This window comes from Rhinoderma darwinii, chromosome 4, assembly GCF_050947455.1.
Source record: "Rhinoderma darwinii isolate aRhiDar2 chromosome 4, aRhiDar2.hap1, whole genome shotgun sequence".
NCBI classification, from domain to species: Eukaryota; Metazoa; Chordata; class Amphibia; order Anura; family Rhinodermatidae; genus Rhinoderma; species Rhinoderma darwinii.
Genome location: NC_134690.1, coordinates 365,086,641 through 365,102,320, shown reverse-complemented (window position 1 = coordinate 365,102,320; position 15,680 = coordinate 365,086,641). Strand labels below are relative to the sequence as shown.

Here is a 15,680-nt window from a genome sequence, read left to right as displayed (position 1 = left end):
TTTGAGATGAGCGAACCCTGACAACCGAACCGAACTTCACCGGGTTCGGCCGAACTCGTTTTGGCCGAACCCGGCAAAAAAATTTCCGGTACGCGACCTCAGGAGATAGTCACTGTCCAGGGTGCTGAAAGAGTTAAACTGTTTCAGCACCCTGGACAGTGTCTTCCGATCCAAATATACATGAACGTGTAAAAAAAAAAGAAGTTCTGACTTACCGATAACTCCCGGCTTCTTCCTCCAGTCTGACCTCCCAGGATGACAATTCAGTCCAAGTGACAGCTCCAGCCAATCACAGGCCAAGCACAGGCTGCAGCGGTCACATGGACTTCCGCGTCATCCAGGGAGGTGGGGCCAGATGTCAAGAGAGGCGCGTCACCAAGGACGCGTAACCAAGGACGCATCACCAAGGCAACGGCCGGGAGGGAAGTTCTCGGTAAGTACGAACGTGTTTTTATTTTTTAAACAGGTTGCTCGATATGGTGATCGGAATTCACTGTAGAGTGTGATGAAAGAGTTACTGCCGATCAGTTAACTCTTTCAGCACCCTGGACAGTGACTGACGTCGACTAGCCTAATCTCTATGATGGCGGCTGCGCGAAAATCACGCAGCCGCGCATCATACACGGATGACACACGGAGCTGTCATGTGGTTTTTGCGCGCGCAAAACGCCGCGTTTTTGCGTCCGCAAAAACGCCACGTTTGTGTGAATCCAGCCTAACACTGTGTGATATTTATAAATTTGATCACCTAGGCCTTCCCACTGGACCAAAAAGTACATTACTCATTTCATGTTTTTCAGAACCCAAAGGTGTCTTAGAAGCTGGAAGAACGTTTGACAATCTGTTGGTTGCAAAGACAGAGGAAAAAACACTTTTGTCCTGAATGTGGGTGTCAAAGAAATCCAAACAAACTGAGACGATTAGATTTAGAATTTTTAATTGTTTTAAACTAGCTACAAAATGTCAATCACGTCACATACTGACAGGAAACAGAAGGAATTTAATAGTACATGCTGCAATGATTTTGATATCACAGTTTATCTAGAGTTCATTCATTTAGTTTATTGTCTTAATTTAAATCTACTTAAACATCTCAGCGTTTTGGAGTGCATAGCTCTAGGTAAGCAACAAAACCTTAAAAAAAAATAAATAAATCCACGTGGGGGTAAAGTGGCTAACGAGACCCAGCCTTATAAAAATTACATTTCTTTGTACCATTTTTAGACTGTAGTCATTTCCTCCAAAAGAGGATCCTCATAAACAGTACCCAAACCCTATATTACAACCTCATATGTATATATTTTTTTGTATTTTATATATCGCCAGCAAAAAAAAATCAACATTTTCCTTGCTGGATATGTGTGCCAAGTCCTTTTGAAATAAAAAAGCATGATAATGATTAAATAGAACAATATATCGACAGAAATGTGGCACTACTGCAAACTTGCTGGTATAACATAGTCCCAACAGTGTCCAAATACTCAGCATGCTTTTATTGAAAGTGCTACTGCCACGGGAAAGGTCTTTGTATGTAGGCATCTAAAATGTCTATTTATTTCCATGCATAAATGCATAACTCACATCACTTGTTAGTGCAATGCTTATTATAGTAATATAGTTTCACGTTCTAATCATGAAATTATAACAGATGGAAGCAACATTGAACCCAGGATAGTCCCACAGCTTAAGTATCATGACACCAAAAAAGTATATAGGCAGTAGCTCTGTGGAATGTCACAGATTTACAAGAACAATACTGTATAGAGTAAGGATAACAGCACGTTAAACATTCCTACACTGTTGTCATTCAGCAAACATCATAAAAAAATGATAAAACAAAAAAATTAAATAAACATTATAGTGAGCCAGCGTAGATCACTATATACAACCTTTGGAAAGGAATATACTTAGAAAAAAAAAATTATAATTACAAGTATATTTTTGGAAAGCTGACATACTACACAGGACAACATTTACAATAGGGTAGAAGGGAGGGTGATATGTGCATGTGTGCAAACCTAGTATGTAAATACCATGATAAAAGCATGAAAGTACTGTCCAGCAGGACAGTTTGAAGCATAAAATAAAGGTTTGTGTCCTTTAGCCACTGCCCAGCATCTTTGTGGCACGTGTGTTGGCCTCGTCGATCCTGGCTTTGTTGGAGTCGGCCTGGAAAAAAAAAAACGGTGAAAAATGGTGTAAATATCTGTCAACATACTTGTATACTACGCTATTGCTTCCGGCAAAACGACGGGTCCGGTGCACAAAAGAGGCAAACGGAAACCACGGGCACCAGCTCCGTCACCATTGAAATCAATGGTGATGGAAACGTAAACTTCTGGTTTCTGTCGGTGTCAGTTTGTGTCTGCTCAGTGTCCCGTTCTGATGGAAACCTCTGACGGAACGTCAGAACCGGACCCCAACGCAAATGTGAACAGAGCCTTAGTTCATCATCACATTTTAAATTAGTTTAGGTAAGTTGCAGACCAAAAAAACATACTGCAAAAAAACAAAAGTGTGAACACAGCCTATAACTAGTGGGTGATAAATGCGCTCACTATATGGCTTTTCAAAAAACTTTTTTTTTTTAAATGAGAGAGGGTTTTATTTCGGCTAACTGGTGAGTTAACAGTCATCCATCCTCAGAATAAAGGTCTAGGGTCATACACCTTCAATATTTGTCAGCAGATCCTGCTGATTTTGATGGGATTCAATGACAACCTAATGTGTATTTGGACAGCTCTATTGTCCCTGGGGGTCAGAGTGGTTTACTTTTAAGCTGGCCTATGCCCCCCCCTCTATTGACATTAACATGTACGTTTGTTTGGTCATGTCAAAATGCATTTTTATGGGACTTCGGCTTTGCTGAACAGCTATCTTATGTGTATGGCCAGCATAGGGCATCTGGACAGTGCTGGTCAGTGTTTAATGAAAGTACTTACATGATAATCATGAGAAGTAAGTTATAATGCCATATTCCTTATAAAAACGCTAGGGCCCTGTATTAAAGCCTATCATGTGTAATACTGATTGCTGGGGCCCTGTGTCTAAGCCTATCATGTGTGATACTGTCAGCCGGGACCCTGTATCTAAGCATATCATGTGTGACACTGTCTGCTGGGACCCTGTATCTAAGCCTATCATGTGTGATACTATCTGCTGGGGCCCTGTATCTAAGCCTATCATGTACGATACTGTCTGCCGGGACCCTGTATCTAAGCCTATCATGTGTGATACTATCTGCTGGGGCCCTGTATCTAAGCCTATCATGTGTGATACTGTCTGCCGGGACCCTGTATCTAAGCCTATCATGTCTGATGCTGTCTGCTGGGACCCTGTATCTAAGACTATCATGTGTGATACTATCTGCTGGGGCCCTGTATGTAAGCCTGTCTGCTTGGGCCCCCAGGAGAGAGCAGCGCCATTTTACATCAGCATGGATGACATGATATGACTTAGAAAGGAAGTGTCATGTGATCACTAGGCCCGTCTGGCGCCTGAAGAGAATAAAAGAAGGACACACAAGTGATTCAGTGAAGACAAGGTAAGTAAAAAATACCATGGGCCGGAGTGACAGATTTTTGTGAAGTGCAGAGGACGCCCCACCATTAAAACTTGCCCTGGGCCGCAAAAGAATTGTCACTGAATTGAGAGCAGAAATGTGGCAAGGAGGATTGTGGGATTGAAACTATGCTTGTCTGCTGTGATAACTGCGAATGTGTTTGTAGAGCAAGTTTTGCTTATGAACCCCTCACAATGCAGCAGATTTAGTTTGTGACCTCACCTGATTAGTTCTAGAAAGTACCAATATTTGTTTGAATAATTACTAAAATGTATAAGTAATATGGTCAGGAGAAATCTACATTAATGAAGCTACAGACGGTACCAGGTAATGTCACCAGAATTTTTGCATGCTTCAAGAAAAATAAACTGGATGTGTTTAAAAAGATCATGTTGTGTCACTTTACCGCTTTATCTGATGTGAACACTTTAAATAGAAGTCAAATCTCCCACAAAAGAGAGGATTACAGTCAGTGCACTTCTTAGGGCCTAAGATGCCATATGGGCTGACTTTCGTCAGAATACAGAGCGGGAGAACAGTAAAGTATAGAAGGAGCTGGCCGGGGAGGGAGATCTCTTCTGAAATCCCAGCTCACCATTCAAAACTAACTATCAGACTGCATTATGTTCAGTCAATGGCGGCCGTCTCCTTAGAAGTGATGTTGTCTATTACTGGAACATGTGGTTAAAGAGCATTTTCAGCAGCAGGAATGCTTCCATTGGGGTAAAGGCACACGTAGTAACCACTGTTCAGCCAAGGTACGGCCGTGATACAGAGCACAAGCATGCTTCAAATTTACCTGCAAAAACCATGCGGACATATATGACCATTCCAAAACCATGCCGGTTTACAGTAAAATCGCATGCCAGCGCAGTTTTCAACCTCAGCATGGCCCTGCCTCGGCCAAACCACATTCGCTACATGTGGCCTTATCCTAAATGCACTTCGGCTGTTTGGTCTCACAAATATGTTAGTTATCTGGTTTAGAAAACTTACTTTCAAATACCCTGTTAAGGCATTCTAAAGATAATAGAGATGGGAGTCCCTCATTTAGGACCGTAGTCAATTAGCTAAAGATGAGAGCGGCCACAAAGAGCGTCTCTTTCTCTCTCTCGGACACAGCACGTCTTTGCATTAATTGGACCGCCCATTGATTTCCATGGGCACCATGAAATGCATAATTTTCCTGTTTGAAAATTGGACGCTTCCTGACAGGTTTTTTTTTAGCACATTATACTGCAGCCGGACACGCTTTTATCGGCTAACTTTCGGGGGAATCTTCTAAAATAAGAATTCTCCAAAGCAGAATACTCCTTGAAGAGAGAAGAATACCAAACACATAATTTTTTCTAATCCAAACTTTTTATTCCTGAATGTATAAGCATCTACTAATTTTTCACTAGTAAGTTTCCTTAACCTGTAACTAAACGTTCGACAAACTTCTGACATGACATAGTAACATTTCAGAAGTTTTGATTGGTGGGGTTCCGAGCACTGAGACCCCCACTAATTGCTAAAATGAAGTGGCAGAAGCACTCATGTGTACGGCCATTTCCGGAAATCAATGTATCGGAGTATGGGTTCAATAGAAAGTCTATGAGCCCGTACTCCGATACATCGGCTTTCCGTAAAAAGCCTAACAGAAACGAAAAGGCTGAGCGATCACGCCGCTTCATTTTAGCGGTTGGTGGGGGTCTCAGTGCTCGGACCCCTACCAATCAAAACTTCTGACATGTCACTATGACATGCCAGAAGTTTGTCGAACGTTTAGTTACCCTTTAAAAATCATTATGACTTCTCTGTATTGAAAATCGAGAACATGACCCGTCTATGGCTCAAGATTCCAGCTATTGGACCCCCAACGATCTAATTTATATGACATGTCTGTAGAGGCATAACTTGAAGCTCCTGGGCCCCAATGCAAGATCTATAACAGGCCCCCACCTACCATATATAATTTAAAATAATGATAACTTCTTATGCGGCTGAGGGGCTTTTGGGCTCTTTCGGGCCCCAGGGCTCGGGTGTGACTGCTACCCGATAGCTACTCTGCACACCCGATAGCTATGCCCCTGCATGTCTGTCATGTTATGTTAGAAGAAAATGGAAAAAGTAAAGTCATACTTATTTTATTTCAAGAATTTATTACTGACCTTCTCCATGATCCTGTCGATCTGGCGGTTCTGTGTGTCAATCTCATTACCCATATCAAGCGCCATATGACGTAGGTTTCCAATAATGCCACTGACTTGCTCAAGGTTCTCATCCATTTCATTTTCTCGAGCATCATTTGTTACTCTGTAAAGGAACACAACACAAGGTTTAATGTCTTAATATTTCCAGTCAATGTATGTAGGATTCAATAACATAGCGTGGATTATGTGGCAAAACAGAAAGTGCCCGAGGACACAGTACATGGTGTGGTCACCTTTTCTACCATGCAGTCAATGGGGCACAGTGGTGGATCTCTGCTATAGCTGTCAGTGAACAAATTATTTTCTTCTCCACTCAGTTGGTCAGCTGAATATCTCACATTAAAGGAGTTGTATGAGATTAAGAGCATGGGCTGAGTAGCAATACAGACACAGCCCATAGGCAATAGTGGCGCTGTTTCTGGAGGGAATAAAAAAAGGTGAATTTTTTCTAATCGTATAGAATCCCTTTAAGTATTGGCACTGTATCAGGTATAATGATGTCACTAGTACCAGTCTAGGTCCTCATATTATGTCCAGCTATGTTCCAGACTAATGGCCTCCAACCTATGACTAATCAGCTGTTTTAAAGCTACAACTCCCAGCATGGCCTAACACCCTCCGATCTAGTCTAAAGATACAAACTTACCTACGAACAAAGCCACCACTAATGGCCATCTGTTCGCGTTCATCCACGACACGTGCAGGCTGACTTGCAACAACTCCATCTTGGTTATTGCCCCAGGCATTTTTGTAAGCATTACTTGATTTAAGCCTAGAGAAAGCACATTGTCAGTGACCTATAAAAGCATAGCGATCAGGACTAATAATATAAAAAAAAGACTCTCTTCATGGTACGACATAATAGAGCTGAATCAGGCGGATGAGCATTTGACATTGGCATCACCTTATACCGATATATCATGAACCCAATTATCTAGCGCTGACATTGATCAGCTGTGAAATCCTGTGATTGAATTACTGTATTCAGACGTTCATCACACTGGATAAACACATTGTTTTATATTCTGGTAAAGAGGAAAACATTGACTCTTATAGTTGACATAAAACACACAAATAAAGACGTACTGGCAGACATACAGTACACAGAACAAAACTGCCAAGTATAGTGTGTACATCACATCACATGGACATGCCCTCTAATTGACATAGATTAGTGGTAATAATACTATGCAATGGTTAGGTTGCATAGAGTCTGTATTTCTAAAGTATTTTGGGCACAACTACTATAAGACAACTTTTTTTGCTCTTTGAGATAATATATCGGTACTTGTAAACAGTTACCATACATCGAGAGTTGATGTACAAACTTTTGTCAACAAAGACAACAGAATAAAAAAAAAGTAAAAATAGCTAAAGTGGAATGAATGCAGCAGCGAACAAAACAAGCATTATAGCATCAATGCCCAATACACCTTGTTCATGCACAAGCTGGTGGCATGAATAGGAGGTGAAACACTTTTCACTAAGCACAACTGCTCCAGTGGTTCACTATTGCTTTAATGTACCATTAGTCACAGCTGTCACAGTGCCAAAAACCAGTCAAAAGTGGAAAATTCTCTGATAAAAAAAAAGCAAAAAAAACTTTTGGAAAAAAAAAAAAATTAAAAGGGTTTTCCTCATTTAGATGACCTAAATGTATTCATTTGTACGTGCCTTCCTGTAACCTTTAATACATTACGTTCTCTCTCTACGTTTTCTCTACTTTTTAATAAATGTTCATGTGACATTGGTCCTCATGTGCAAAAAAGTTAGTCTTGCCTATAGCAACCAATTATATTCCAACATTCTTTTTTGAAGGGCATGATTGTGAAGTGCTCTAATAGGTTGCTATGGGCAAAATGAGACTTTTTGTTAGAATGTTTTTTTATGCATGAAGCCTATGTGCTCACACTTCAAAATATAGTCCGTGCTGTAAGGAATGGGGAGGCTGTTTGCATATATTATCCATATTGATGAGATACATATGGAGCTCTATATGAATTGTCCATGTCTAGGGACAAATATATGCAAACAGATATGCCCCACCAACTCAACATTTCTATTGTGGCAATGCATGGGATTGTTGTTTAGGGATCAAATTATAACACAGGGCATACTATAGAATGTGCTACATATGCTCTGTTACATTAGTTACAATCTATTTATAAAAAAACAGAAAACTTCTTTAAGTGATTTTATGGTCAATTATATTATTCTAGTAGGCAGAGTGGTTGTGTAGTTTTTTGCTCTGGGATACATCACCAAACCACTCTCTGGATGTTGATGTATTATATGTAAGGCTGGGTTCACACAACCTATTTTCAGACGTAAACGAGGCGTATTATGCCTCGTTTTACGTCTGAAAATAGGGCTCCAATACGTCGGCAAACATCTGCCAATTCATTTGAATGGGTTTGCCGACGTACTGTGCAGACGACCTGTAATTTACGCGTTGTCGTTTGACAGCTGTCAAACAACGACGCGTAAATTGACTGCCTCGGCAAAGAAATGCAGGACACTTCTTTGCTACGTAATTTGAGCCGTTCTTCATTGAAGTCAATGAAGAGCAGCTCAAGATTTACGAGCGTCAAAGACGCCTCGCATAATGCGAGGAGCTTTTACGTCTGAAACTACGCAGCTGTTTTCTCCTGAAAACAGTCTGTCTTTTCAGACGTAAAAGCAAGCTAGCGTGTGCACATAACCTAAAGGTCACTACATCGTTTTTCTGTATCCCTTTAATCAGTCCGGGAGTAAAAAAAAAAAAAAAAGGAAAGGAGGCTGCTCATGTGCACAGCATAATCCATTATAATCTTTAAGATGTATGGAACCAATCAAGCGGGCATGGTCAGCTTTTTTTTCCTCTCTCAGACTTGTAGGCAGACCACGTGTGCTGCCCTTGCTTCACAGATCTCCTCCCGGCCTGATAATAGAGAATGGGAACACAGTATTTTAAGCCCCATCTATAAATATGTAGCCCCTATGTATCCTATGGATGGGTGATAAATGTACCAAGTGGGGAAAATCCCTTGAAGGATACTCTAATATATGACTTGTTAAGGTTCCTTGTGGTCTGGGGTTAAGAAACACATATAAATGGTGTCCATATAGCTCACGCTCACCGAGGAAATGTAGAAAAAAAAGGCAATGTATTTAGTAAAAGTTGCAGTAGGCCATTTGAAAGCCAATATATTAAAGTTATCTGAAGGTGGCCAACCCTTTTAATGAAATAACTTTAAGATGATATTATTAAACCATTTTTGACTGGGTTGCCATAGCTAGAACCATTAAAATCTAGGCATTCCTGCAGTGGTAGATGTTAGAATGTGCAGCATTATCTGGGAATCTCTTTCTATTAATCTCACTGGAACATGATTTATTTTATTCATTGGAAAGAAAAACTGTGGTAACCTGTAGCATTATATAACATTAGGAGCAGAATGCAAATCTATTTGATAATGGAACAGAATCCCTTACGTTATATCACCCTGGTAAGATTAATATGTAGTAGAGTTGAAAATAGATAATTATAGTGATGATGTCATATAATAATAGTAAGAATCTTATTGATGGTTGCAGGGGATAGTCACAACTAAATTGCCTACCTCCAATTGTTGCAAAGGTAAAATATGTTCCAAAAACTTGTAATAATACTTAGCATTACATTATTATGGCGTGGATACATAGTCAGGTGAGGAGGTGACGAGATCTTTATGATAAGACTAAGGGGAAGCTACACTATCAATATTGACCTGATATCATGACCAAAATCAGGTAGGTGTCCTGCATCAATGATATTCACTACCCACTATGCTGCACATGACCTTCTCATTGTATGTCAATTCCCAATACATGCTGAATCCATTCTCTATCATAGACCAGACTAAAATAGACTAGTTTATAATGCACATAACTGCAGTTTTTATTTTATTTACAAACTGAAACGGCAGAAATTTTGGCCTGAATTATAACAGCTATTTCTTATTTACCGACAAGCATGCAAGCGTTACCCGGGTCACTGGAACCAAATTCATATGGACAACATACAACAGCTGTTTTTGAAAAGGACCCAGACAAAATAATATTACCTCTGAGTTCTAGACAAAATACATTATGTACTGACTTTGCAATATTTGTGTGCATTACAACATAGTCTATTCTGTGTCTGGGAGAAGCATAGAATTAACTTCTAATGCATTGTCACTACTGGATAAGAACTGATGCGCAACCATCCAGAAAATTGACAGAAAGCCCCGCAAGCTTGTAGGAATTATCTACATGCAATATTATGACATTTCAACATTTCCGTCAGGACATTAAAAAAAAATTTTCATTGCCAGTTTTCAAAATTTTCTCTTTGAAATCTTTTTCTATATTAATATATGGTCAAATACATCTATTAAGTAAATGTGTGCATATCAAGATATTAAATGGCACTGGCAACATACTTTTTTCTTTTTGGGGTGGGGACGGAAGTGCTGAAGTATGTATTTCTGAGAAGAGAATTCAGTGAAATCTTCACTGCAGAATGCCTGATTTTAATATGTCTACTTCCCACTGTCTATTCTATGAGATGGATACTGATCTCTCTGCATGCCACATGCTTTTCCTGCCCATGTGTCTAGCAGCGATGATCTCGGCAAGGCTTAAGGATCAGCCTCGGGTGCTCGAAGACTTAGGCAGGCAGAACCTACTTGTTACATGGACAGACACATAGACCACAGAATTTTCCTAGGTCCGTCAAATTCTTTTCTGCTTCTTTCATGTCCTTATTGATTTGCTCCATCCCTTCCTCGATGCGTTCCAGTTGTTCTGATTAAATACAAGCATTATATCCCCACAGAATGAAGCAGATGGAAAAGGACAAAGAAGAAAGACAAAACTTCAGACATTCACTGTGACAAAAACTGGACACCACAGAGCATAGTCGGTACCCAGTACCTACTTGTTACAAGGACATATGAAAAGGCCACAGCATTTCCCTAAATCTTTTAAATTTTTCTCGGCCTCCTTCATGTCTTGGTTGATATGGTTCATGCCTTCTTCAACACGATCAAGTTGTTCTGGTCAGGACAAAGGGATGACAGTGTGGAATGAAATTTTATTTGTCTTAAACAGAACATGATAAAGGACTATGAAAACGGATCTGTAAAGGTATTTCAATGCATTACAGGAACAGATGCATTGAGTGGATGTTGTTTTTTTGGGGCTTTCAATGAGAAATTATAATTTTTGGGGGATTTTTTTTATTTAAAATGGAAGAAAATAACAGTAAAATGAAATATAGAGGTGAACATGTGATCTGATTTTAGTTTCTTGGACAACTATGTAATGATATGGGACATCTGGTTTACAGTTTGTGAAGGCTCGAGACATTTTTTATTGACAAAGACTTTGCGCAACATCCAGGTCAGCAAATAATTCTTACAGTATCACAGAGCATTGTTAAGACACAAACCAATGAACAGGGAGCTTGGAAAAAAGAAAGGCCTTAGCGTAGTCAGGCAACAATTACAGACCATAATTTATTATCATGAACTGCACTAGCAAAATAAAAACACAAGTTCATATATACATATATAGGCATATTCTAAAGCACAGATACATGATAAGCTACACGATTGCCCACAAAAAAGAATAATTCTGTGACAAAAAGACAAAATTCTTGACTAAGAAGTCTAAATCCTAACTTAGTTCACCTTTTATTACTAAATTCTGACTTTTTATCTATGAATTTTGACTTAATATTTCAGAATAAATGTAGAACCAGTCCGATTATCACTTGGGGTCAGAAAGATATACTAGGGTCAAAAACGTAAACTCACCTTACCAATTCCTAGGCACTCCTGTGGTGATGCTTCCCTGGCCCCCTGCCAGACTATGTTCACCCGGCTCCAGCCATGTCGGCACATATAGTGACTGCAGCATGTGATCAACTGCAGCAATCACATGTTGAGATGACAGGTCAAGCTGGATGCCGAAAAACAGGGACTGAGGGAGACGCTGGTACAGCGTTGAAACGCGTAGCCATCATTGTTTTACAATAAACCTATATTTATTAATTTGTTTATCACTGTCAAATACTTCACAAGCAGCCACTCAGCAGGGCCTTGCAGGATCCTCCCTTTTTCAATTACTCTCCTATATAGAAAAACACGGACTGGCAGGGGACCAGTGAAGCCTCACAACAGGAGCGCCACGGAATTGGTAAGGTGAGTATACAGCTTTTTTTAATTTTTCAACTAAATCCGCCCCTGCAGATTTTTCTGCGGATCTGCATGTAATCCATAGCAAAATCCGCAAAACTAGGATTTGAATAAGAATTTTAACATTCCCGTTGAATTAAAGGGGAAAAATCTGCAACAAATCAGAGCTCATTCCGCAACAGGAATTGACAAGCAGTGATTTAAAAATTTGCACCGCAGGTCAATTTCAATTTAGACATTTTTTCGCAGCATGTGGATGAGTAAAACTCTCATCCACTTGCTTGCTACTGTTATTCCACTGCATTTCTGTCCCTATTCTATTTTAATTGTTTTTAAATGATTCACCTACGTTGCAATTTAGTAAATTAAAATTGTATTTTATGTAAGATAATTTATGTCACATTGTGTGCAAACCCAACGTCTTGGTCTTTGACCACATTTTTACATATTGGGCCCTGTATACTTGTTTGCAAGGACACTTTTCAAACAACATTGGGCTTGTCAGATGTCAAAGTTTTAACCTCATTCGAGGCATTTTGTCCCATCGACATTCAATGACAAACCCCTATTATATATTTTGGATGAACTCCATACATCAACTTAAAGAACTGAAAAATGGAGGTGTAAGTTCATATATTTATTAGTCACTCCAGCCAGAAGGGCGGATTTTGGACACATGCAACATTTTCTGAGCTAGATTGTTATTCTAACAAAAGATTTATCAGCATTTTGCTAGGTTATCTAAAATTAGATAAATGTTACATGATCCGAGGTGTTTTTCTTACCTCTTCTACAATATTTCAATACCATTTTACATATATTGGTTGACAGTTACGCAAATTGTCACAATGCAATATGGTAGAAGATTCCCCAATATTATTGGATAAAGGGTACTTATAGTATATTTGACAAAAATATATTTAAATTATTTGTGGAGAATTTATTAGAAAATAATTTGACTACATTCATGAGACAATGTAGGCAGTGACAGGACTGGACAATATAGCACCAGAGACAGAGGTACAACATATTTTCATGGCCTCCATGTTATTACTCAATTGATTCTACTGATCAGAAGTTAATCTGAATAGATACACAATTTGCAGGTGGGGATAACTTGTATCTTCAGCAATATCTTCCATCATTCTTTGTTAGAAACATTGAAGCATATGGCCCATCATTAGATATTTTTTTTTAAAAAACCTAGTCCTGGTGGCATGTCACATTATGACTTGGTTTTGTTATATATTCCTTATGTGTTTTCCTCTGTCTCTCTAGGCAGGTAGCCATTTGGCATAAACGGCACGGTGAACAATTAGCTAGACAAAAACGGAGTACGGTATGTCCCATATGAAATGCAAGAATGTACCTGGTTAAGCACATACATGGACAAACAAATTTTAACATTGTGTTGTGGGACATCAAAATGCGTGTTAGGGGTAGATGTAGACTATGCTGTAGTGAATTCTATTTTAGAGAGATTCTGTAGACTTTTCATAGCCATGTCAACACAGATTGTTATAGCTCTTTGGATAGACAATGTATATTTAATATTGCCAAGAAAATGTAAAACTGTGAAAATTGACATAAAGCTACCGCTCAGGCATAGGTGTGCACAGTGCAGTGTCTGAATGTATCCGCTCAAAAATAGTATTGCAGGTCAGAGGTGGCAGGTTTAATTGGATTTAGCACTAATTTGTTTCCAAACGACCCTTTTATTCCACCTTCCTATATTACAAATGTGCTACCCCAATGCTTTTCTAATGTGCACCTAGGCAAACTTGGCATACCCCGTGTGCACGCCTATGCCATTGGGTCAATACTTCCTTATATGTTAGATACTATATAACTGAGGCTCCAGGAATCTGTATTTTAGGAGAAAAGAAGAAAAGTTTATTTAATAGGGTTGTGTAGATATTATCAAAACTAGAACTTAGTTGTCCCTCTATCTCAGTTTTCCTATTTATCTAATCTAAGCCATGGCAGGAATTATTTAATTGAAAGGATTATTAAATGCTGAAAGGGAATATGCGCCTAAAGTTGGTTCCAGAGGACTATAATACATCTATATATCAACTACCTTATTAAGGCCACAAGACCTGGAATCTTCCACCGATTCTACTGAAATGAACTTAGATCACCATAGAACCATAATACGGATATATATCGACCTAACGGTGAGAAGTATTGTAAAATGGGTGGCCTTATATAGTGCAACCTTTGTAATACTATAAAAGAAGACCACAATTTATAAAAACTATAAAATATAACTTTTAATTACACATTTCTAAAATATCTGGAACCACATAGAACAAACAATTTAAAAAATCCCAAAAACCTGTGAACTGATTTGGACATGTACATTACACAGTAGTCCCCACATACTGGGTCATAACAAAGATCTGTACTATATAGATAGGGAATCAGAAACAGTCTTACCATGCCCATGGTATTGTCCCAATGGTGTCATCAGCAAAGCACAAACCGAGATAACGTAGGTAGGGTTAAAGTTATTCGCCTTATATTAACTACAATGATATCTATAAACTAATGGTTGGAGAGTTGATAGGGCTACCGCCTCAAAAGGGGCAGCCCAACTTCGGTGTCTAGCCCTGTCACATGCCCTATTTGCGCCCTTGAGCATTTTCCCCTATGCATTTACTCCTACTTGTCAATGCATACGCACCAGGAGAATATTTGGGGGCAATGGAAAAGTAAATGGCCACTGAACACCTCTACAGTGCACTCCTCCTGGCCAATGCAAAAACCAAGCGCAAATGCCACTCTCCACTTTGTGTGGCGGAAATGGCGTTTACTGATGTGTATTTTGACGCAGAACATGGGGACTACTGTATAATGTGCGGCAGTACATGTCCAACTTTGTTCCTAGGGTGGTGGGACTTTTTGAATTGTTAGTTCTATTTGGCCCTAGATATTTTAGAAACATGATTAAAAGTTAGATTTTATAGTTTTGGGACACAATTTCGGTGATTTTTTTTTTGGGGGGAATTTGGAAATCAGAATAAAATATGACAAGACTTCCCTATTGCAGTCCAATATTAAGATTAAACACATAAATTTCTAATACTTATGATCAACTCAAGCAATTGGACTGCTTTGATTTCATGTTGACTGATTTACCCTTTTAATAATGTATTATATTAATTGCCATTGAGTATGAGTGTTTTCCTTTTCACCTTTAGTATTTTTCTAAATTTTTAATAAAACTTTATTTTCTTAAAAATCTAAATTATTATCTTTGTTACAGGTTTTTTTTTTTAAATAAAATATCTTATGTACACTGCATTGTCAAAAGTATATGGACATCACAATTCAAAGATGTGAACATCTCATTCCAAAACTATGGGGATTAATATAGAGTTAGTGCTCCGTTTGCTGCCAGACTCTTCTGTGTAGATTTTAGAACATGGTTGTGGGGAACCGTATCCATACAAGCACAAGAGCATAAGTAAACATGGGCACTCATGTTGGGCAATAAAACCTGTCTCTCAGTCCCCAATTTATATCAAAGGTGTTTGATGGATAGATCTTTGCTCAGGCCAGTCAACTTCTTCCGTAACAAGATCTCCAAACCATATTCTTTTTGTGTGGACCTTATTTGTGCTCAGGAACACTGCTATGCTGAAACAGGAAAGGACCTTCCCATAACTGTCGCTATAAAGTACACAATATAAAGTATACAATTATGCAAAATAACAT

General features: G+C 38.9%; 1 protein-coding gene across 2 annotated transcripts in view; it reads right to left on the bottom strand.

The window, feature by feature from the left end:
- Positions 1–920: 920 nt before the first annotated feature.
- Positions 921–15,680, bottom strand: part of SNAP25 (synaptosome associated protein 25) — an 87,877-nt gene continuing 73,117 nt past the window's right edge. The window contains exons 5-8 of one of the 2 annotated variants that reach the window (XM_075863074.1): positions 10,700–10,817; positions 6,404–6,529; positions 5,716–5,860; positions 921–2,169 (exon numbers count right to left, since the gene is read on the bottom strand). In XM_075863074.1, the coding sequence (XP_075719189.1) occupies positions 2,101–2,169; positions 5,716–5,860; positions 6,404–6,529; positions 10,700–10,817 (458 nt within the window). In that variant the 3' untranslated portion in view covers positions 921–2,100. Of the gene's footprint in view, positions 2,170–5,715; positions 5,861–6,403; positions 6,530–10,448; positions 10,567–10,699; positions 10,818–15,680 lie in introns of both variants that reach the window. The other variant, XM_075863073.1, reaches the window with a different exon arrangement.